At 44.5% G+C, this 23,282-nt stretch overlaps 1 protein-coding gene across 1 annotated transcript; it reads left to right on the plus strand.

Moving 5' to 3' along the window:
- Positions 1-301: 301 nt before the first annotated feature.
- RBP2 (retinol binding protein 2) lies at positions 302-22,460 on the plus strand. Its single transcript, XM_080817615.1, has 4 exons — positions 302-466; positions 12,346-12,524; positions 20,540-20,641; positions 22,218-22,460. Exons 1-4 carry the CDS (start codon positions 394-396, stop codon positions 22,266-22,268), a joined length of 405 nt encoding a protein of 134 aa, XP_080673741.1. The 5' UTR covers positions 302-393; the 3' UTR covers positions 22,269-22,460.
- Positions 22,461-23,282: the final 822 nt, after the last annotated feature.

Consider the following 23,282-nt stretch of genomic DNA (forward strand, 5'->3'; position numbering starts at 1 on the left):
TTTTAATAGATTGGGCTCTGCCCAATGTTGGGTGGGCACAGGATATTTGTTTTCCTCAAGGACAAGAGAGAGTGTTCAGTGTGGGGCCAAGGTTCTGTGGGAACCCAGCCAGCCAAAAAGGAGCTGCTCTGGAGTCCTGTATGTGGAAGAGGTCACTGGGACACCCATGCTGGCCACGTTGGACTTTCTGAGTGTGGGTTGCTCATAGTCCTGTTGAACTTTGCTAAGGAAAGGAAAGCTTTTTTGGGTTGTGCTTATAACCTTTGATCCTGTTATCTCAAAGCCATAAACCTGGTCTACTACACTATAAAAGTAGCTCATATCAACAGGTTCTCCCTGAAGTCTTCTCCTTGACATTCAGCACTCACTCACACTGAACCAGAGGCTATCACCATGACAAGAGATCAAAATGGAACCTGGGAGATGGAGAGTAATGACAATTTTGAAGGATACATGAAGGCCCTAGGTAAGGGAGAGACCAGTGGTGGGGGAGGAGGGGAACTTTGGGAGAACTATGGTCCAACTGTCTGGACAGTGCCACCATGGAGATCAACAGATCTGTGTGCAAACCTCGCTCCTTATTTGCTAGCTATGTAGTAATAGGTAAGTCATACAAATTCTTTGAATTTACATCTGTAACTGGGGAATAATAGAAATGAGATGATGTTTGAAATGTCCTTAGCATAATACCTGGCACAGAGAAAAGACATGTGAATAGAGGGTACACACACACACACACACACACACATGCATGCATGCACACATGGAGTAAAACCAAACTTGACAGGATAACACAGTAGCTCTTTTGCTTTTGACCACCATCTCTTAGATCACCAGTTGGACCAGATATTATCCATGAATGGCCCCTGCATTGCTCTTGCATCAGGCTTGTGGTGGGGAAGCAGACAAGGAGTGTCTTAAAAAAATTTCTCAGCTAGAGAATATCAGACCCACGGAAGGCTAGGAGTGGCTTTTGTCAACAGATCAAACAACTCACTGCTTTACCTGACTTTTGAACTGGACTCCAGGCCAAGGGCTTGATCAGTATGTGTCCTGAGTTGACTCTCTTGTGGAATCTATCATGGGGCTAACAGAAATCACATGAAACCTGTGGGAGGAGCTGATGTGTGGAGCAGCTGCCATGGGCCAGGCACTGGGCAGGGAGCTTTGGCTTCCTGTGCTTATTTCATCTTGCAACAACCTCCTCATCATTTTTCCACCTTTAGAGCTCTCCACATAAGGAGCCTGGTTGGACTCTCCCCCACTGCTGGGGCTGCCTGTGGGGTGAGAGGCTTAATAATTTGGATAAGATGATGGAAAGTCTCATCAAGAATAGGAATTGTGGAATTTCCGGTGCAATTAACTTCTAGCTTGATGAACATTTCTACCGTGTTCAGTGAACGAGGAGAGCTGGGACATATTACACAACTTACAGAGATTGGAACTTTCTTCATGTACTCCAGGCATGTTTCCAACACAGAATTGCTTTCTTTCTTTTTCCTGCTGGCTATCTGAATTTTACCACAAATCCTTGGGGGATGAAAAGGAAGGCACAAATCCTCTTACCAGAGCCCCAGTCCTGCTGTGCTGAGTTTAGTACCCTGAGTGGACAATAGAATGGAAAACTGAGTCTATAAATGGGCAAATGGTCTGGATCTTAGCTCAGAAGTATAATTCTGAGCAAGATCATGCAGGTAAGGAAACCAAATCAGAGGGGCCAGCCCAGTTAAGGCTTGCTCTCTAACCTTGATCAACTTTTTGACCTTCTAGAACCAGTTTCTTCATCTTCCAGATAGTAATTTTCTGGCCTGGTTTTCCTCACAGCACGCTTGCTGTGTCCAAAGAGAGAGGAGGCAGAAGCTGAATGGTCTTTTATGACCCAGCCTCAGAAATCATACAGCATTCTGTATTCTATTGGGTTGAAGGAGTCATGAGCCCACTTACATTTGAGGGAATGATACAGAGACCCCCATCTTTCAGTAAGAAGAATGTCAAAGTCACATGGTATGAAGAGCAGGTAGGATGAGAACTATTGCTGCAGCCATTTAAGTAAATGCAATCTGTCAGTCATGGGACAGTGGGTGATTCCATCCCTTGGGTCCATAACAGTAGAGCAACAGGAACCAGATGTATGCATGATGTGGTAGAGGGAGCTACTGTACGCAGGTCATTGAAGGCTTCCTAAGTGCTGGGTGGGGTTTTGAAGTGGAGTCAGGTATGACTGTGCAGGCATGTGTGAAGGCCGGGCCAGTAAGAACATGGTGTTGGGCAGAGAGAATAGAACAAGTTGTATTGCTAGAGGTGAAGTGCAAGGAGGAGATGAAAGAGCATCAGAAATGTGACAGATCAGATCTTGAAGGTGGCATGCCACCACATATGGACTTCATCCTACAAGGAGAGGAAGTGTCTGCAGAGGAGAGAGAGGTCACCAGTGCTCACTCTGACAGCCAGGGGTGAATAGATCTGCAGGGACTCTCAGAGTAGTAAAGAGGTTGTTGTGATGGCCCTGGGAAGATGGTGAGAAGAGTGCCCAGAAGGTGGGCAAGGTAAAGTCTGGAGTGGGAAATAGACTAGATTTGGTGACTGGGCAGGGACCAGGCAGGGAAGGAGCCTAGAAAATGAAACACCATCATGTAACTTTAATCAGTGAAGATGTGGACATATAATGGAATGTATATGTCCTAAAAATGCTCAATTAATGTTCAGTTTAGACATCTAGGAATTTTTTGGTTCACAAATTGTAACTATTAGGAAAAATCCAATTCTTCTCTTGGAAAAGAAGGTGAGGGGAGCCATCTTCTATGAAGAACATCTTTTCATTTAAATTAAAATACACAGATTTGAAAGAGCAGAGGCCACTGCAAAAAGTCCTAGTGGGTCTCTGGAAAATTCTACCAGAAAGGATGCAGGCTTAGAGGCTGAAGTCAGGCAGCTCCCCCTCTGAATGGTTTCTGCCAGGAAAGGTTTCCTGAATACCCACAATGTTCCAAATCCTGTCCTGACTGTTTGGGAGCCACAGTCCATCTTCTGAGGGGAGCACATGCCATGATAGGCATTATCAAGCTATGGTAAGCATCTTATCAGAAATTTATATACATTATTTCATTTAATTTATTCAGATTCAACAAATGCATTGAGCACCTGTGACATGCCAAGAACTGTTCTAGGCACTGGCAACATGGTGGTCAATGACATGACAAGTTTCTTGTCTCCTAAAGTGCATACGCTAGCAGCAGCAAGAGAAAGTGAATAGTTTAAGGTAGTGGTAAGAGCTTTAAGAAAGTAAGAAGGACTTCTTGAGTGAAGAGCTTTGGGTGGTCAGGGAAGGCTGTCTGAGGAGGTGACAAGTGAGCCAAGGCTTGAATGTTGAGAAGTCGAGTCACAGGTACAGGAGTCAGCAAATGCAAAAGTTCTGGGTGTGTTCAAGAAACACAAAGGCTGGTGTGTTGGGAAGTGGTAAAAAAGGGGAAGGTGAGGCTTTGTGATGGAAGACAATCTATCTTATTTATATTCTTTAAGGATCACCATGGCTATAATGTAGAGAATGAATCATTGGAAGGCAAGACTAGAAGCAGGGAGGCCCATCCTAGGAGGTAGCTGTGTTGTTCAGGCAAGAAGTGATGGTGGCTTGGGCTAGTAGTGCCCAGGGGCCTGGAGAAGAGAGGACAGGTTCAACATATATTTTGGAGATAAAGCCAACAGGGTTTACGGAAGAATATGAAACCAGAGGGTATGGAAGAAATGAAGATGGCCCAGGCTTAGGGCTGAACAACTGGGAAGATGGTGATCCCATAGGCTGAAATAGAGAAGACATGGGGAGGAGTGAGTTTGGAGAGGGGTGCTGAGTGGGGCAAAATGCACTGAGACTTCTGTTTTGCACATTTAGATTTCAGATGCCTGTTACACATCCAGGTAAAGTATTAAAATTGGCATGTTGATACAAATCTACAGCTCAGATGATAGTTAGGGATTAAGATGGGAGGAATGTTTTCCATTTCACAGGATGAGGAATCTGAGCCCAGAAAAGTGAAAGGACCTCCCCAGTGTCACCTATGGCTGGACAATGATGTTACTCAGACAGGAAACCAGTCTGCCTGCTTCTACCACCCCAGTTCTTTCCACAGCACTGTTCTAGGTGCAGGTACTAAGCATGGGGGTAAGGGAGAAGGAACTTCATTCTGAGCAAGGTTTGTTGGGATGGTAGATAGTCAGCACCCTTAGAAACATTGCAAGGGTCACTCAGAGTCCCTGGGTAGAAATTAATTACCAAATGAGGGAGAGGGAGAGAGAGAGAAAGAAAAAATGTCCGATGACCTAAGAAGTTAGATTCACAAAATTTGGATTTCTGCTAGTGCTTAGAGGTCAAAGAAGTTATATACATTGCCATGGTCTTTACTTGAACCACATGGTATCTGGTTGGATTTTTATTAATTTTTTAAAAAAGATTTTATTTATTTATTTGTCAGAGACAGAGAAAGAGAGCACAAGCAAGGGGAGTGGCAGGCAGAGGGAGAAGCAGGATCCCTGCTGAGCAGGGAGCCTGATGCGGGACTTAATCCCAGGATCCTAGGATCATGAGCTGAGCCAAAGACAGATACTTAATGGACTGAGCCACCCAGGATTCCCTGATTAGACTTTTAAACTTTTTAAAGTGCTGGGAATGCCGCAGTAGAAAAGCCCCCAGTGAAGATCAGTTCAGTCCTTTCCTAGCCTTTTCTGAAAGAGCGAGAGAGCCCCTTCTCTCCTCCCTTGTATTGGCTGCACCTCCTCCTGCCTCCATCCCAGTAGTGAGTACTAGAGTATGAGTGGGGTGGGGGGTGGAATCATGCAGAGGGAGCAGGGAGGCACCCCAGGGTCTCCAGCCTGCCTCCACTGTCTAGGAAAGATTTTAAACACATCTGGAGATGCCCATGAGAGACTGGAGGAGGCAGGCAGGGGCCAGTCCAATTTCTCTCTATATGTGTTATCCAGAGGAAAAGACATGGAAAAAATTGCTCTTGCGCTCTGCTTCTCACAGTTGCCTAAGAGTGCTGATGATCTGAGAATTAAGGCGTCCAGGTTTGAAGCCCATCAAAACCACGCTTGAAATGGGTCTCAGATTTCACATGATGAATATGTGTGCATCTCTCTCTTTAATTTACAAAGAGTGCCTGCCCTTTTAGCCCGCCACTTAAGCTTTTTTCACAAGCATATTACAAAGCATTGTAATGGTAAGTAGTATACTCATATTTCAACTTTATGACTTACATTGTTCAAAATGCAGTTATGGAAAGTATGCTTTAATAAAGTCACTTCAGTGTTGTTGTTTTCTTCTGCAGTAGCTACTCGCCACATATATTATTCAGAAATAGCTTGCCTTTGGACCTTTTCCTCTGAGATAGAAATTCATTTCACCTGGCTATAAATCAGGCTCGAAGATACCTTTAATCCAGAAAAGCAGATAAAACATACTCGATAACCCTGGTGTTAAAATACCATATCAGGAAAATAATTTTCTCTGCAAAGTATAAAGAGGAAGTGTTTTTGTAATCTCTGTGTGTGTGTGTATTCTACTGCTGCAGTAAAACCTTTCCTTTTGATTAGAAATATCACGAATTCACCAACAGAACACTTGGCTCCCTTCCCTGGGGTGGAGCAGGGGTGACATGATTAACTAGCCTGTGCAAATGCTAAAGGGTGGCCAAGACGCTGAGCCATTTTCAATCCAGAGAAGCAGCAATACTTGATTCCATTTGCATAGAGCCTCTAATAAGATTCCCCCGGCACTGGTCAGAAAGATTGACAGGGGCTGGTGTGACGAGGACAAACCAGTACTCTCAGCAATAGGTATTTTTAGCTGTGATCTACCTTTCTAGGCAACCAGGGACAAGCGATAATTTTTGTTAGGGGAACCTTAGTTGTGAGTGATAACAGAATTTATTTGTGGGCAATCTGTCAGGAACTCTGTCCCAGCTGGGTAACTCTGAACCCACTACTTAAATTCTCTGAGCCTTGACTTCCACATCCTCTTTGAGGAACGCTGCCATCCTAAATTTTTCTGTAATCCCCAGTTCTTCCTTCGTTGTTTTGCCTGGAGCACTCCCCTTCGTTTCACCTGGTTAACACTGGCCTGTGGTTTTCTTTCTCATCTCCTAACTACAGTTCTGGCACCATGGTTTAAAACAGCATGGACCTCATGAGTCGGAGATAAAGTTGTTTCTACCCACTAGCCAAATTTGCAGTGAGGAAGCTGATCCATGCAAAGAAATATTTGGCCAGGCTGGATAAAATGCCAGGGCTCCGCTAGTGAGGGAGTACATCAGCCACCATCCTGACTGTTCCTTCAGAGTCCAGAGCCCTTACAGATACATAAATTTGAACCAAATATTTTACTCTGGACTGAAAGCCAATCTGGCCACTGTTTCACCTAAACAGAAAAGGTGAAGGGGTGGTGGCCAATGTGTTCAGAATACTCACCCACAAGCTCATTGGTACTTTGTAAAGCATTATACCATCATTTTAACTGAATCCTTCAATAAATAACATTGTGAAATGAGCATTCTTTCCCCACTTTTAAAAAAATATTTTATTTATCTATTTGAGACAGAGAGACACAGCAAGAGAGGGAACACAAGCAGGGGGATTGAGAGAGGGAGAAGCAGGCTTCCCCCAAGCAGGGAGCTTGGTATGGGGCTCGATCCCAGGACCCTCGGATCATGACCTGAGTTGAAGGTAGATGCTTAACAACTGAGCCACCCAGGTGCCCCATTCTTTCCTCATTTTACTGTGAAAAGCTTAGAAGACTCAGAAAGGGAAAGTGACTTCCCTGAGGTCACATAGCTGGGAAATCTGGGGCAGAATTTATACCTGGACCTAACCCTCCCTCTTCTACACTAGTGGTTCTAAACTTTAACATGTACAGAGTCACTTGCAACCCTTGTTAAAACCAGCAGGGCCCAACTCCCAGGCCTAGGGTAAACCCCAGAATTTACACTTTTTTTGTTTTGCTTTCGTTGTTTTATTTTACTTGCCCTCCTAATGCCCATCACCCAGTTACCCCAGCCCCCCACCCACTTCCTTTCCAGCAACCCTCAGTTTGTTTCCTATGACTAAGAGTCTCTTATGGTTTGTCTCCCTCTCCGATTTCATCTTATTTTATCTTTCCCATATTTATTTTTTAGGGTAGCTCTATTTTTAACTTTCTTTTATGTTCAATTAGCCAACATATAATACATCATTAGTTTTTGATGTAGTGTTCAACAATTCATTAGTTGTGTATAACACTCAGTGCTCATCACCACACATGTCCTCCTTATACCCATCACCCAGTTACCCCAACTCCCCAACTCCCTCCCTTCTGTAACTCTCAGTTTGTTTCCCAGAGTCCAGAGTCTTTCATGGTTTGTCTCCCTCTCTCATTTCTTCTCGTTCAGTTTTCCCTCCCTTCCCCTGTGGTCCTCTGCATTATTCCTTATATTCCATATGTGAGTGAAAGCATATGATAATTGTCTTTCTCTGCTTGACTTATTTCAGTTAGCATAATCCTTTCCAGTTCCATCCATGTCAATGCAAATGGCAGGTATTCATCCTTTCTGATGGCTGAGTAATATTCCTACAATATAAAATATTGTATGTATGAAGCACATCTTTATTCATTTCCCAACCTATGTTTTTAAGTCACTTCTTAACTTTTATTTTCTTTTTGACATATATGTTTTATAGATTTATTCCCCATATTAGCCCATTTTTCACTCTATTCACTTTTATCATGATATATATAAGTTCTGATTTCTTTGCAATTTTGAAATATAGTGTTTTCTAACACACAGACCAAAAATTAAGCAGGAACAGGCAGATCACCTGGCTTTGTCCACTCTGAGAGATTATAATCTGTTTCCACCCCCCCTTTTTTTTCTCTTTTCTTCTTTCTTTCTTTTTTATTATTTTGGATCATCTTGGCTTTGATGGCATATCTGTGGTAGCTTTTGATCACTTTGGATTTTTTTTGTAGGTACATTTTGTTTGGGCCGTGATTGATATTTTGGACTCTGTACATTCCCTCAACTATCCCTTAACATAATGGCTAGAAAGAACTCCCAACAAAGGAAAGAACCAGAGACAATGTCCTCTGCCACAGAACAAATGGACATGGATATAAGCAAGATGTGAGAGAGAGACTTCAGGGTAGCAATTATGAAGTCAATAGGTAGGCCTGAAAAAAGCATTAGAAACAATATAGAATATCTAAGGGCAGAAACGAGATCTAATCAAGCTGAACTTAAAAATGCTACAGATGAAATGCAGTCTAAACTAGATGCTCTAACAGCCAGAGTAAATGAGGCAGAAGAACAAATTAGTGATCTAGAAGATAAGCTGATGGAAAGAAAGGAAGCAGAGGAAGATAGGGATAGGCAGCTAGAAGCCCATGAGAACAGACTTAGAGAGATCAATGACACCATGAAATGTTCCAATGTTAGAATTATTGGAATTCCTGAGGGGGTGGAGAGAGAGAGAGACAGAGAGAGAAAGAGAGAGAGAGAGTACTAGAAGGTATATTTGAGCAAATCATAGCTAAGAACTTCCCTAATCTGGGAAAGGAAATAGCATTTGTGTCCCTCCCAAAATTAATAAAAATAGACCAATACCCTAACATATACTAGTGAAACTTGCAAATCTTAGAGCCAAGGAAGCTATCCTGAGAGCAGCTGGGAGAAGAGATTTCTTACTTATGGAGGAAGGAACATCAGAATAACATCACACCTATCCACAGAGACCTGGCAAGCCAAAAAGGACTGGCGAGACATTCAGGGTACTAAATGAGAAGAACAGGCAGCCAAGAATACAGAATTTACATTTCTAAGAGGTTCCCAGGTGCTGTGATGCTGCTGGCCCAGAGACCTCACTGTGAGAACCACTGTCTTAAACTATGGTGATTATTAAACAATCTGGAAGTGTTTCTTAAACACCTACTCTGTGCCCAACCCTGGGGACAAAGAGCAAGAAGACAGCATTGTTCTATCCTCATAGAGGTAAGATTTTTGAGGAAAGAAAAATCACCCCCATGAAAAAAATCAGAGGAGACTATCAGTCTGTTTCTCCTGGGGGGTAAAGCTGTGTGGTCTGAAGAGCAGGTGAGGAAGGAGGCAGGGAAAGAGTAGAACTGGCCAAGGGCAGGACTGGGACTGGGTCTTGTGAGATTTGCAGAGCTGGGAGGAGAGCTGCAGGGACTTAGGGGGCAAACACACAGGGCATATCTGGGAAAATGCAAAGGATGTGGAGCACAGCACCCTGTGAGATCAAGGAGCTTCATAATGATGATTACAATGATGGCAGCAGCTACCATTTATGGAGCCATTACCACAAGCCACTAGACACTGGGCAGAACTCTTCACAAACACCATCAAATTTAATCCTCAAAGCAACCTGATGTAGTTCATAATAGCTCCACTTATGGCCACTGCTTTCTCCTGTTTGTAGATCTGGACTCAAGGGTCCAGCCATGGGACTGAAGCTGGACACAGAGGTGTCACCTGACTCACTAGACTGTGTTTCTGGGGCAGAAGGAGAGAAACAGGAGTTGGAGTGTGACATGTTAGCCCTCTGCCTGCCACAAGGATGTGTTTATACTGACTAAATATGGAAGACTCTGCAGTGACTTTTAGCAATCTTAAGGAAAGATTAATTTCTAAGACAGAAATACTTGACCACTTAGTCCTGTTTAGTCTTTTCCCTTCCAAACAGGCCAGAAGTTGCATTGAATGGAGAAAATCAAACAGGATATAGTTCCGTAATTGCAGGGCCCAGGTGACTGAGAGAAAGCTGGAGGGTTTTGTCAGCCCTTTCTGTATCATGTTCTATGGAACACCAGACCAGCTGGGTGGGATGTCCCACCACAGGGTGGGTCTACAGCCACATAAGACTGGGAAAGTCCATATCCTGTATCCCCACTTTAGGGACTGCAAAACATCTTTCCTAGATTGAAGTTCCTCAGTGTAGAAACCAGCTTCTCTTGGTTTTACCTCCTCACTTTCCAAACAGTTGATCATGAGCCACATTTTTTGGACCACCTGATCACCTATGAAGCTGAGCACCATGGTAAATGCAGTGGGGTACCTATGAATGCTAGCCTAGAATGTTCAAAGCACAAAGGAGAGCAGAGAGAGCTTTTATCTAATTCCATGTCCTGTGGCCTCATTGCAGGCTCTGTGTCTCGCGTGTCCCCAGGTACAATTCCCTAAGCCACAGAGCAGAAGCTAAACGAGTTATCAGAAAAAGGCCAGGAGTTGGAGTGTGACTGATCCAGCTCAGACTTCATAGGGAACCCTGAGCCCAGAAAACAATGGGTGGTGAAGATGGTACATTAGAGCGTAGGGAAACATATACTGCCCCAAAGAGGGAGGTGTCCTCCAGCTGGATCTAGAAGTCCCTGCAACTCCAGGGGAATTGTAAAGAAGTGTCACTCAGAAGTTACTGGTATTTGAGCATCCACAGAAAGTGCACAGACTCGGGTGGTCTGACCTTCTGACAAGATGGGCCAGCCCAGAGCTTGTGGAGCTCTATGCTGGCCCTGGAGATAAACCATTCTGAGTTCAAATTCCACCTTTATCGCTTCCTCGCTATACAACCCAGGAATAGTGCCACATCTTTCTGAGCCAGTTTCCTCATTGGTAAAATGGAGATAATATAATACTTACCTCATGGGTTTGTTGGGTGAACTTGATCTCAAGGGTGGTTCCACCCTGGGGCAGCGTTGCTCCTTGGTTCCAAGGTGTGTCTTAATTACCACTCCAAATATTACCAAGGCGCCAGTCATCTGACCTAAAATTCAGTTCCTATGTTACCCATAAGATTAATTCTCTCTCTGACTTTCCTGGATCGCACCTTGACTCCCAAACTCAAAACTAATGTTTTCTCCTCCCAACCTGATCTCTCCACACATATCCACCCAATTATCAAACCTTGTGACAGCTTCATACCGTAAAATTCAAAGCTTAGTAAATGAAACACCTACTGAAGGGCACACTCCCTTTTGCTTACTAATAGTCTCTGAGAAATGAGTACATTTTCCTTTAAAATACTTCCTAATAACTTCCTCCCGATTTTAAAATGAAGATACAGTTAAAGATAAAAAATAGTTAAAGGCTCTCTAGTGAGTTTAATCTTCAAACATCCATTGCCATTAGTCTCAATCAAAAATATATGTGAAAACAAATACTACTGATGTATCAATTGTCAATCTGTCATAGCAATACTGCTCAAAGTGTGATCAATGACCAATAATCTGAACATCACTTTGGAGTTTATTAAAAATGCAAACTCATGTCTTGCCCCAAGACCTACAGAGTCAGAATCTATGGACCAACGCCCAGTGATCTCTTTGCATGAATTCTCTTGGAAATTCTGATGCATGCTAAACTTTAAAAAAGAACTGCCTTATTGTTGGTCAACATTTTGCAACATATATGTGTATCAAATCATTACATCATACCTCTTAAAGTGATGCAATGTTATTTGTTAATTGTATCTTAGTTAAGTTATGGATAAAAAAATCTTCTATCGAATTTGGTGGGAAAAAACCAAGACAAAGAAAAGATCTAAATGGAGTAAATGTGGCAAAATCTGATAATGGTTGAACTGGGTAATGGTTGTGTGGAGTTCCTTGTACTCTCCTTTCTGCTTTGGTTTGTTTTAAACTTTTCCCAATAATATAAATATGAACAATCATTCATATTTTCCTTAAAAGCAACAAAGAAATCTCTCCACAAGTATTTATTAAGTGTGTGGAATATGCTTGAATTGTCCTGGGGGCCCATGACGGAGGCAGAACAACCCAGCTAAGTATACCCCCAATCTGCTTTAAAAATTGAGGTGCATATGTGTCCTTAGAGGTCATGGACATTAACAAAAGGCCCACTTTACCCATGATCTAGACGGTTATTTTAAAGTGGTCTTTTTTCTTTTAAACCATGAAATCTTTTATTCAGCATACTCTTAGGAGAAATCCAGTATGTCAAATAGAATGGAACTTCTCTGGGGAGGGGTTTGTGTGTGTGAGTGTGTGCGTGTGTGTGCATGTGTGTTTGAATGCACGTGCCTACTGAGAGTTGCAGCTCAGGGCGAGCCCTGCCTGCTACCTCCCCCTCCCATCAGGATTCCTGAGGAGGCACTGAGAGACCAGACATTTCCAGACAATTGACTGAGATGCACAAACTGGCTGTGTGTGAGACAACTCTTGTTTCCCATTTGAGCAAAGAAATGTGGGCTGCCCATGGTCTGTGTCTCTGGTCCTGAATGTTTGGCCTTGTTAAAGAAATGAATGAGTCTGGCTGAGCACATCATAACCTCCACGACTCCCTTTGCCAACAGATATTGATTTTGCCACCCGCAAGATCGCAGTACGTCTGACTCAGACAAAGATCATTGAACAAGACGGCGATAACTTCAAGACAAAAACCAACAGCACATTCCGCAACTATGATCTGGATTTCACTGTTGGAGTGGAGTTTGAGGAATGCACAAAGGGCCTGGACAACCGGACTGTTAAGGTGAGGACCTAGCCTGGCCATTTCAACTCATATACTCTGTGTCCAGAAGCCGGCCATCTGGCTTCACAATGACAAGGGATCAGGAGGGGACGAGAGAGGGATCAGAGAGGGATCAGGAGAGGGGACCAGAGTGACTTGATGCCGGCAATAAACAAGCATTGGAAGCTCAGCAGGAAGAAACAAGCCAGTTTCTGCACTAAGCTTATAAGCGAAGGAGAGACAGAAGACTGCCGACCTCTCCAGGACCTGGGGTAGGAGGCCAGCTCCTATGCCGACATGGGCTTGGTGGGCAAGGCCAATATCATAGGGAGTGATAGTGATTTCGAGAGCTGGGTAGCACAGCTCTTCATCCCAGGGGTAGCCCCACTCAGCACCAGCCAGGCCTTGCCTTGGAGCATGGGGCCCTCGTGTTAATAGGTTGCTTTTTTCTTTTCAAGAGATGTTGAGAACTCACACTTTTTATATGAAATACCTCAATTTTGGTTGGTCCCAACTAATTTAACTTGTTTGTTTGTTTGTTTGTTTAAGAAAAATGCAATGCTAATCTGAAAAAGTCAGTAAAGAGGTCAAGGTTTTCCCAGTGGTAGTCACTTAGCGAAATCTCTAGCACATTGATGGCTTCTGTCCCAGCACCACCTTAACTCACATCATAATTGAGGAAATCCTCCTTTCATCGAAAGCCCAGATTTCCAGCCACTTGAACTGCTCGGATATTATAGGGAGGACCCTGAAAGTAAGCAGACAACTCTGAATACACATGTGGGGAGTTATCTCAAGGCCTAGGAACTGGACTATGCAGGAGAAGCAGACCCTCGCCCAGAGGACCAGTTTGTAAATAAGGCAGAATGACAGCAACAGGGAGAAGTAGGGTTGGGGTCAGGGGGCAGGGGGAGGCAGGGTAACAGCAGGTCCCCCTCGCCTTTTGTGTCACCACGTAGTATCATAACCCAGTGTCCAATCACTGCAGTGCCCACACTCACACTCAGTGTACCTATCTTTGGTTATCTAAATCCAATTATCCCTTGGTCAGTCCCCATAAACAGGAATGCGGAGAAAAGCAATCTCAGTCATATTTAAGGATTCCCCCATCCTAATCTTCTTTTTAAGACTTTATTTATTTATTTGAGGGGCGCCTGGGTGGCTCAGAGGGTTAAGCCTCTGCCTTCGGCTCAGGTCATGATCTCAGGGTCCTGGGATCGAGCCCCACATCGGGCTCTCTGCTCAGCAGGGAGCTTGCTTCTCCCCCTCTCTCTGCCTGCCTCTCTGCCTACTTGTGATCTCTCTCTCTGTGTCAAATAAATAAATAAAAAATCTTTAAAAAAAAAAAAAAATAAATAAATAAAAATGTTTAAAAAAAAAAAAAAAAAAGACTTTATTTATTTATTTGAGAATGCGTGTGAAAGAAAGAGAGAACACCAGCATGAATGGGGAAGGGGCAGAGGGTGAGGGAGAAGCAGATTTCCTGCTGAGCAGGAGCCCAACACGGGGCTGAATCCCAGAACCCCAGACCACGACCCGAGCCAAAGGCAGATGCTTAATGACTGAGCCACCCAGGCGCCACCCACCCCAATTTCAGTCTTAGCATCATGTAAGAATCTGGTGGATTACACAGTCCAGGAAACTTGGGAGGACTTCTGGTTTGTCATTTAACATGGTTGCCACTGACTGCTCACTGTCCAGGCCCTTGCAGTTTATACAACTCTGTATAAACATATACAAAGTCCATGGGTAGCTTGCATACTTACAGTACCCGCTCTCTCCATGCCAGTGCAGCCACCAGGATCTCTGTCCTGGCTCCCAAAATGAGGGAGGTCTGTGCTGCATATCCTATCTGCAGGTATCTGTGCCCTCAGCCCAGCAGTGGGCCAGCCCCTCAGAATGCCATAAGGAAACGGAATCCTCCACCCTTCCCATTCCCTTTCACCATGAGCCCCACTCACTCCAGACTCCCACTCTTCTCTGGTGCTTTCAGGAGCTAATCCAAAGTCAGAGGTCTCAACTCTCCCCCAAAGCAAGGGAGCTCTGGCTGCTCTCCTGGGGTGGGGAGAAAAGATGTCATCATTCTTTGGTCATGACTGTAAAGCCAGGAGAGCAGGACACATTTTATTTCTCCATCAAGCTGTCCTGCAGCACTGATAATCCCAGCCATCACGTCAAGGTTGAATTATATTTAGTGCTCCTTGCTAAAGAAAAGTGGGAAATGAAAAGCACTTTGGAAATGCTTCCATCAGAGCAATCTTGGCATAAGAGCTGAAGCTTCCAGGCTCTGGAACAGCCCCTTGTAGAATCCCCTCCCTGAAGGGTTGATGGATCGACAAGGCTTCTCTGAACTGTGTGGCTGGAAGGCCAATCCCTCAGACACCAGAATGAATGGGAAATCTGTCTCTGGATTTTTGCATCACTCTGCTGTTCTAACCTCATCTGTTCACAATGATTCATTTTCCTTCGTCTTTCCATTCTGGATGTGGACTGTGGAAAAGCAGGCCTGTTCTCTCTGACTTCTTCTTTCATCACCTTTGATAGTAGAGAACTCTCTCTTCCTAAAATAAGTTACATCCTTTCAGTCCTGACCGTTAGAGGATTCTAACTCTCAACACCTACTCTCATGTCTCTTTGCCTTCTGTTCCATACCCCAGCCCCCAGCGGAGCCCTGTCCTCTTCCCAGAGTCAGTTTGGAGTCCTGCAGAGAGAAAGAGAATCTCACTTCCCACTTCTTATCCCTGCCTGACCCACAACAAAAAGTTGGGGCTTATACACACACGCAACGCACACACACAGGAGACTGGTGGGGCCTGAGAAGCCCCCAGGACAGAATTTGCCTGTCTCCAGCAAAAGGGTGTTCCCACGAGAATCACAACCCAGAGCAGATGTCCTTGGGACTCCCTACTTGGTGTAATCTGACTGGAACCCCTCAACTGGAAAAGGATGATAGGGAGCAGGTGAGTCTCTCTCTCTGATTAATGTCTGTGGCCGCATGTGGTGGCACAGCTGAGGGCACACAAGCTGTGTGTCCGTGTGCATGTGCACACACGAGCACGTGGGAGTCTGCATGTGCGCGCGTGTGTGTGTGTGTGTGTGTGTGTGTGTGTGTGCTGCTGTAGTGCTCATGCTCTTACTCTCCAGGCTGCTACTTCTCAAGGTCTCTGTCACCCTCACAATCCCCTCTGAGAACCTCTCCATTTGGCCATTTGGAGGAGACCTGTGTGGATGTGGGGTTGGGTTGTAGCAGAGGCACAGTAGGACCCTAAAGTGCCCAGATCTATGCCATCCCACAGCAGAGGTGGTGACACCATGTTAACCATGGGGTCAACCCTTTGAAGGACCCAGGGATCCCCCCCTTCCTCCTTCTTGCGGGTATTATATATTCTTCACTTACCCTGGTTTGTTTCTAAGAGGATTTAAAGCCCTTTTCAAAAAGTACACAAACTACCCAGAATAAAATTAAAAGAAGTAACAGATCTTCATGTGCTAGAATAGCATGCAGGCATAGAAAGGAATGGAACACTGATACACACTTGCATGACCTTGGGAAATGGAGCAGTCAGACACAAAGGCCAAATATTGTGGGACTTATGTGACACACCCAGAATAGGCAAATCCCCAGGGGTCCCTGGGTGGCTCAGTCAGTTAAGTGTCTGCCTTCGGCTCAGGTCATGATCCCAGGGTGCTGGGATCGAGACCCGAGTTTTCCCTCTCCTCCCAGCTCCTGCTCCCCCAGCTTGTGCTCTCTCTCGCTATCTCTGTTGCTATCTCTCTCTCTCTCGAATAAATAAATAAAATCTTAAAAAAAAATACTAGGCAAATCCCTAGAGACAGAAAGTGGCTCCCAGGGGCAGAGAGAATGGGGAATAGACTGCTGATCGGTGCAGGGTTTCTTTGGGGGGCAATGAAAATGTTCTCGATTTAGACAGTGGTGAGTTTTACTTGGTGAATATACTAAAAATCACTGAATTGTACTTTAAGAAGGTAAATTTTATCATATGTGAATTGTATCTCAATTAAAAACTATAAGTAATTGGGGCGGATAATCAGGGCAGGGGAAAGCAGGCACAACGATGGCAGTTAAAACAAATAATGCCACTGTGGTGTCCATGAGAGCCCAGGGGCTGCAGCCTTCTCCAGGAGGCCCCCACCTGGAATTCCTGGAGGGGATGGGTGCTGCCAAAAATCACTCACGCAAAGACAAGTGTGCTGGGAAGGTTTAAACATGTTCATGGTGCCCTTCAATGTGCTTAATTTAAAGAACTATTATTTTCCTTAAAAAAAAAACAACTCTCAGAGGACTGATCCAAATTTACAGAAGAGTTGCATGAAAATAGCAAAGAACATCTGTATACTCTTTGCCAAGAGCTACCTACTGTCAACATTTTGCCCCATTTGCTCTATCTTTTGTACATGCTCTCTTGCTAGTATATACATATTTTTTTCCTGAACAATCTGATGTGTTATCTCTAAGTAATTCAGTGTTTCCTATGAATTAGGATATTCTCTCATGTAATCACAGTGTAGTGATCCACTTCTGTAAATTTAACATTGAGACAGTACCTTATCTAATTTCCCATACAAGGCTATTTTTAACTGTTAACTTTGGACACTGAGAGAGGGAAATGGCAGTGTGGGCCCAGATTCCTTCTTTAATTCTGTTCAGTGTGTCTTCTTTATCCTCTGACTCAGAAGCAATGGTTTTCCTCACTTATCTCCATCCCGTCAATCTCAAGATCTTTCAAGTCAGTTGAGTCTTTTTCAAAACCTCCTCTGACACAAGGATGAAGGACATCAACTGAAATTGAATTGTGGAATTTTAGTTCATTTAACCATTCTCTCTTCTTATTGTCTGTTTTATGTAGGAGTAAGGCTGTAATATTGTATGTATTACCATCATTCACTGGTAACCAATTTACTCAGGGTCAGAATAACTTTTAATCTTGCTGCCTAGTAAGATTTATTAAAAGAAAATATTAGGACAGGTCCTTGTGCACCAACATTTTTCTTTTTTGTTCCTTCTACAAATTTGCCAACCCCCTACTACATGAGAGACCTGGGTCAGGAGCTACGGGTAAAGTAATGAATTAGAGCCCTTTCTGCCATGAAAGATCTCACAGTCTCATGAGGAAGCAGACAAGTAGATGGACAGTTACCATCCAGTGTCCATATTGATGGTCATGTATGCATTCCAGGGGGACCCTAGAAATCAAGGCAAGGAGGCAGGCTGGCTGAGTCATTGTCAAGAATCATCATCAATGAAGAATACATAGGCTCATTTATTCTCCCATGTGGATTTACTTCAAGATTCCATTTCAACAAAATAACTCAGTCACAGAGTCATTCAACATTGCTCACCAAGCACCTTCTTTCTCTGCTGAGTTTGGGGTTGCAGTAATAAACAGCCAACATGGCCTCTTCTTTCATGGAGCTTATTGTCGATTGGGAGAGATAGACACTAGTTCAGTCAATATGTATTATCATGTGTAAGGCTATGTGGGCTGGGGGAGGGAGAGTTAGAAGACACAGTCTTTGCCCAAATAAGATGTCATCCTTTCTCACACTTTTGGGAGGGAACTGAGTCCCAAGACCAATGATGGGCAATGACAAATAAATATTCCTTTCTCAGCTATTTGGGAGGGAATTCTGGAATATTCCAAACAACATCTTCCTCCCAGAGGAGAAAGGAAAGCAACCTGTGAATTAAGCTTCCTCAAGACATTCAAAGATGTGAGGCTTCAGATGGCTCCAAAGAAGGAGGAGACCTATTTTCTTTAGAAAACATGTAGAATTTTATTGTTAAGTTAATTTAGGGAATATTAATACATGCAGATGGTTTAAGAAAACTTAAACAGTAAAAACTGAAATTTCCTTCCCAAACTGGCTCCCCGCCTCTCAGTTCTTTCTGCAAGGAAGATCACCATTAAGGGCTCTTTTAGTTCCTCGCAAGAGAACATATGCAAACATAGGCATGCATACATATTCCCCCCACCTTGTCTTATGCGCATGGCCATGCTCCTAGCTTTTTTAACTTCATTATACACTATGGAGACTGGTCTCCTCCATAGGTATAGAACCGCCTTCTTCTTTCAAGGGCTGCCTGGCATGGTTGAACCACACAGTCTTAAACCAGCCACCCATTGATGGAATTTATGAGGCTTCTAGTCCTTTGTCGTAACAAACAACACTGCGATGTGTTGAGGAGTAAAATGAGGAAGGATAAAATTGTACATAAAATATATCATATGGTCAAGGTCAAATATTATTTTAGAAGGAGGTAGATTTAACAATCTGTAGAAAACAAATTTGTCCCAAAATATAGAATGTGCAAGGACAGTGTATAAAGAAGCACTGGTCAGTTCGTCACCAGCTAGGTTTACAAGATAGAGAGGAAAGCAAACATTTGGTCCTTAGCATAATATTGTTCACAAAGGCGTAACACAGTTTGCACATACTTGGAAGAAAACCAGCTGGCATCAGGGTCATCCCTGAGAAAGGACAGGACTGACAAAAAAAAACCACTGTCTGGATAGGAGTGACATCATCCTTCAGGATGTGCATGTGCAGTCCTCATCTGGGCTCAGAGGTGGGTGGCCCTGGAGAACCACCTAGGGTAGTACAAATGGTCCAGAGGCCGGTGCTAGGAGGAATAAAAGGAGAAAGAGAAGCCAGAGGAGTTGGGGGGGTGTAATCTGTAAGTATGATCTGTGCACAGGAGTTTGAGCCTCTTGGGGTTCTTTAACTTGCTGGTCAGCTCAGCCTGGCCATCCAGCATGAACTCTGCCTCTCTGCTGCCCCCCCCCCCAACCACTTGCCTGTGCTACTAGCCAGTCTGCATTCTGCCTGCACGCAGGAAGTCCAGGATTGGGAGAAGGGCCACCCTTCTGCTTCTGGATAATGAGGATGGCCCTGGAACCATCTGTTGTGGTCCCCTGCTAGTCAGGTGGCTTCTCTGCCTATATGATTGTCCCACAATAGGCAGTCCTCACCATGTGTTTCCTGTAGGGAAAATTCCCAGACACAGAATTTCTAGGTCAAAGAGATATAACAATGTTATATTTCAAGAGGTAATATAAAATTGCCCCACAAAAGGATTCATACCAATTTATATACCCACCAGCCATTAATGGAGGTGCCTGCTTCTCCACACTTCCTCTAGCTCAGTGTGTTATCAGACTCTTTGATCTCTGACCATAGGATGAATTGTATCTCAAAAACAGCCTTAATTTGCATTCCTCCTATTATGAGTAAGGTTGAATACCTTTTCTTAGGTTTAAAAGCCATCTGCTGGGTTTTAGGTTTTTTTTTTTTTCTCTCTCTCTCTCTCTCTTGTGAGCTGTTGGCTGTGTCCTTTTTAAACTTTCCTATTAGGTTAATGATCTTTCTCTTATTAATTTACAGGAGCCCTTTATATATAAGAAAATCAGGTCTTTGATATGCGTTACAATTATTTTTCCCAGTTTGTTCTTCATCTGTTGACTTTATGCTATTTTGCCCTTCGAGAAATTTTACATCATTTATAGTCTAATGCGTCGTCTTTTCCCCCATTGATTTGGAATGTTATCTTCACCATATAGTAAAATGGGAGAGTAGAATTCTTTTTTTTTAAAGATTTATTTACTTATTTGAAAGAGAGAGGGCATGAGCGAGGGCAGGGGCAGAGGGAGAGGAAGAGAGAGGACCTCAAGCAGATTCCCTGCTCAGCAAGAAGCCAGAAGCAGGGTTTGAGCCCATGACACCCTGAGATCATGATCTGAGCTGAAATTGAGAGCAGATGCCTAACTGACTGAGCCACCCAGGCACCCCTAGAATTCTTTAAAAGAGAACAGCAGCAGCCACAATGAGCCGGTTTGGCGGGAATGGAGGGTATATGTGGAGAGTCTGGCAGATCTCAGCTTGGCAGGGCTGATGGCTCCGCCCTGTGGACAAGCGGGAGCCCGGCACTGGCCGTAGGAACCGCAGCTGCGGGCTTAGGTTTGCACCGTCCCCATCAGGACCATCCATCTGATTTGCCTGGGAAACTGTCATTGCAGACGCTGGTCACCTGGGAAGGTGATGTCCTTGTGTGCGTGCAGAAGGGGGAGAAGGAGAACCGAGGCTGGAGGCAGTGGGTTGAGGGGAACAAGCTGCACCTGGTAAGTCCCAGGGTCTGCCCGGGTCCCTTACCTGGTGCTTCCACAAACTGCAGGTTCACCTCCCCAGGTGCTCTGACAAGAAAAATGGCCCTGCACTCCTCCCCTGAGCTCCAGCCAAACACGTGTGGTCATATTGTCAGAAAGCCATTCCCATCTGGCTCAGGGGACTCCAGGAAGAAATCTATATGGCTGTTTCTGTGAACGGCTGCAATTAAAATGAGGGTTCAAACTGCTGAGTTAGGAAGCCGAGGTCCAAGGAGAAATGTACACAACCTATGAAAGACCAGCTAAAGAGAAATGTGAGGCCCAGAATGAAGATGGCCCAGAGGAGGGTAGCTCCAGGCCTCCTCACCATTATGAGAGCCGGGAAGAAGAGGGGTAGGAGCGGGATGGATAGGGACAGGTGGGCTTGGGAACCATCTTACAGACCACAGGCACTGGCCTCTCATCAGCACGTGTGTCCACCTAATCCTGAAATATTTTAAGTTAACTTGGTATTAGAACAGAGCAGTAGGAACAATGGCTGATCTCCTGAAATAAATTATATGTGTTTAGATAGCTACATTTTTCAGTCTTCAATCTTCAAGGCCATTTATGTGTCCAGCATTCAAACAGTGAGGAATCTTTCACTCCTTCATGCATTAAGTCACTCATTTGTTAAATGGCTCTTCATTCAGTCAGTCACGACTTCACCTCTGGAGTCAGGCAAGCACTTGGCCCCAGCGTCAGTATTCAGGTCACCGTCGTGCCCTTCAGAGCCAGGCTGGCCTCACCTGAGATCTTTATTTCGGAGGCATTGTCAACTGGTGATAAATGGAAAGCATTCACCATGTTTTCCATTGACGGTTTTCCCTACCTGCTCTGGTTTGGATGATGGATTTTTTTAATTGTAGTACAATCCCCAGTGGTCCCTGTGGCTAAGACAATGGATTCATTGTCAGCTGCAATGATTTTGTGGCCATCCCCATACTCATATTTTTCTCTCCTCCCTCAAGGAGTCATGAAGTGCAGGTAAGGCCTGAGAGCTCCCTCCATCTGGATCAAAAGCTGCATCTTATCTGCAGAGGCAGGCCCGGGGGGAGCCCTTTTGCAGCCCACACCCTGTTGTCCTGTCCTTACCTGGGATGCCACCAACCAACATTCTAGTGACCAGAGGCCAGAATGCCCAGAAAGCACAGAGTGACAGCCCACCAGCCTATATATTCCCGGACTCTTGCCTTCCAAACACTTCTCCCCACTAGATCCTTTCCTTCTTCACAGCTTCACTCCCTTTTATAAATTAGGAGATGTTGCTTTAATCACGGGAGTAGGAAAAATCCCGCCCAAGAGGGTAATTTCTTTGCATTTTTCATTTTTATAGTTGTTCAAGCTCAATTCAAGTGTCAAAATCAAATTACTGCTACCTGCAGGGCATGCCAGCTGATGGGGTCTATGAGATGCACTTTACCCAGAACAACTAAGTGTCCTCTGTACTCCAGCTTCCCCACCCCCACCCCAGCTCACAGACACCAAGAGTTGCAGGGGGCCACAGGGAGGCCTGGCCTGTGAGTCACTCACCCACTTTCTGACCTTGCAGGAGCTGACCTGTGGTGACCAGGTATGCCATCAAGTGTTCAAGAAGAAGTAATGGCCACAGTGGGGCCGCTGAGTCTGGGCTCCACACTCCCACCAAACGTTCTCTACAGGCTTTGGGAAGCTGCCTTGGGGACCTTCCCACTCTTGACAGAGCCCATTAAGAAATCTGGAGGGGATTTAAATAGAATGAATGTGTAACCGTTGACAGACATATCCTTCCTTCTTTGAAACCTAGCATTAAATGAAAAAAACAAAAATCACTCCCATACTTTGAAGCCCTTTATACCTATCTTCTTTTATTTCTAGAACTGTCAGTTTTATCTACAGGCAAAGTGGTGATGGCTTGCATGGTGGTTCTCTGGGAAGATTTGTTGTTGCAATTGTTGTTTATTTTTGTTTGTTTTTTGTTAATTTGTTTTTTGGGGGGATTACTTTACCTGGAAACATTGTCTGGCAAAGTTAGCATCCCCTTCTCATTCTTAAAGATTGCCCTTTGAAATTCATTCCTTTGGATAACACTTCTCCAAGAGTCTATTTTAAGACACATATGGCTTCTAGTTTGTGCTTTGCCTTCAGCAGCATGGGAAGAGTCACTTGTAAAGGTCTCTGCAGGTCTGCAGGACCAGCTGCACTCAGTCCAGGACAGCCCTCTCCCCTTTAGCACCGGGCAGAGTGACACCCCTGCAGAGGACTCCCAAGCTCTGACAGGAAGCCTGAGTTCCAGTCTTGCTGCTCCACTTAGCTGGGTAGCCATGAGCACATCATTTGGCCTCTCTATCCTTATTTTTCTCTTCTATAGCATGGAAAAGACAAAAATAGCCTCTCCTCCACTGGGTCACTGTGAGGGTAAGCCAGTCAGTGCATACGGAATGCTTGGAGCTTGGCCTGACCCATGGCAGGAGCAAGGTCCCTGCTGGCTCTGGTCATTATGTAAAGTTACTCCCTCTACAGCCCAGGGATCCAGATGGGCAGATGCTAACTAGTGATGGGTCAGTAACTCTTAGGCCTCCTGGTGCTTCCAGAACATTAGGTTTGTTACTCTGAGCAGGATTGTGTTTTCCTGCTG

The sequence above is a fragment of the Martes martes genome, assembly GCF_963455335.1.
Source record: "Martes martes genome assembly, chromosome: 1".
NCBI lineage: Eukaryota > Metazoa > Chordata > Mammalia > Carnivora > Mustelidae > Martes > Martes martes.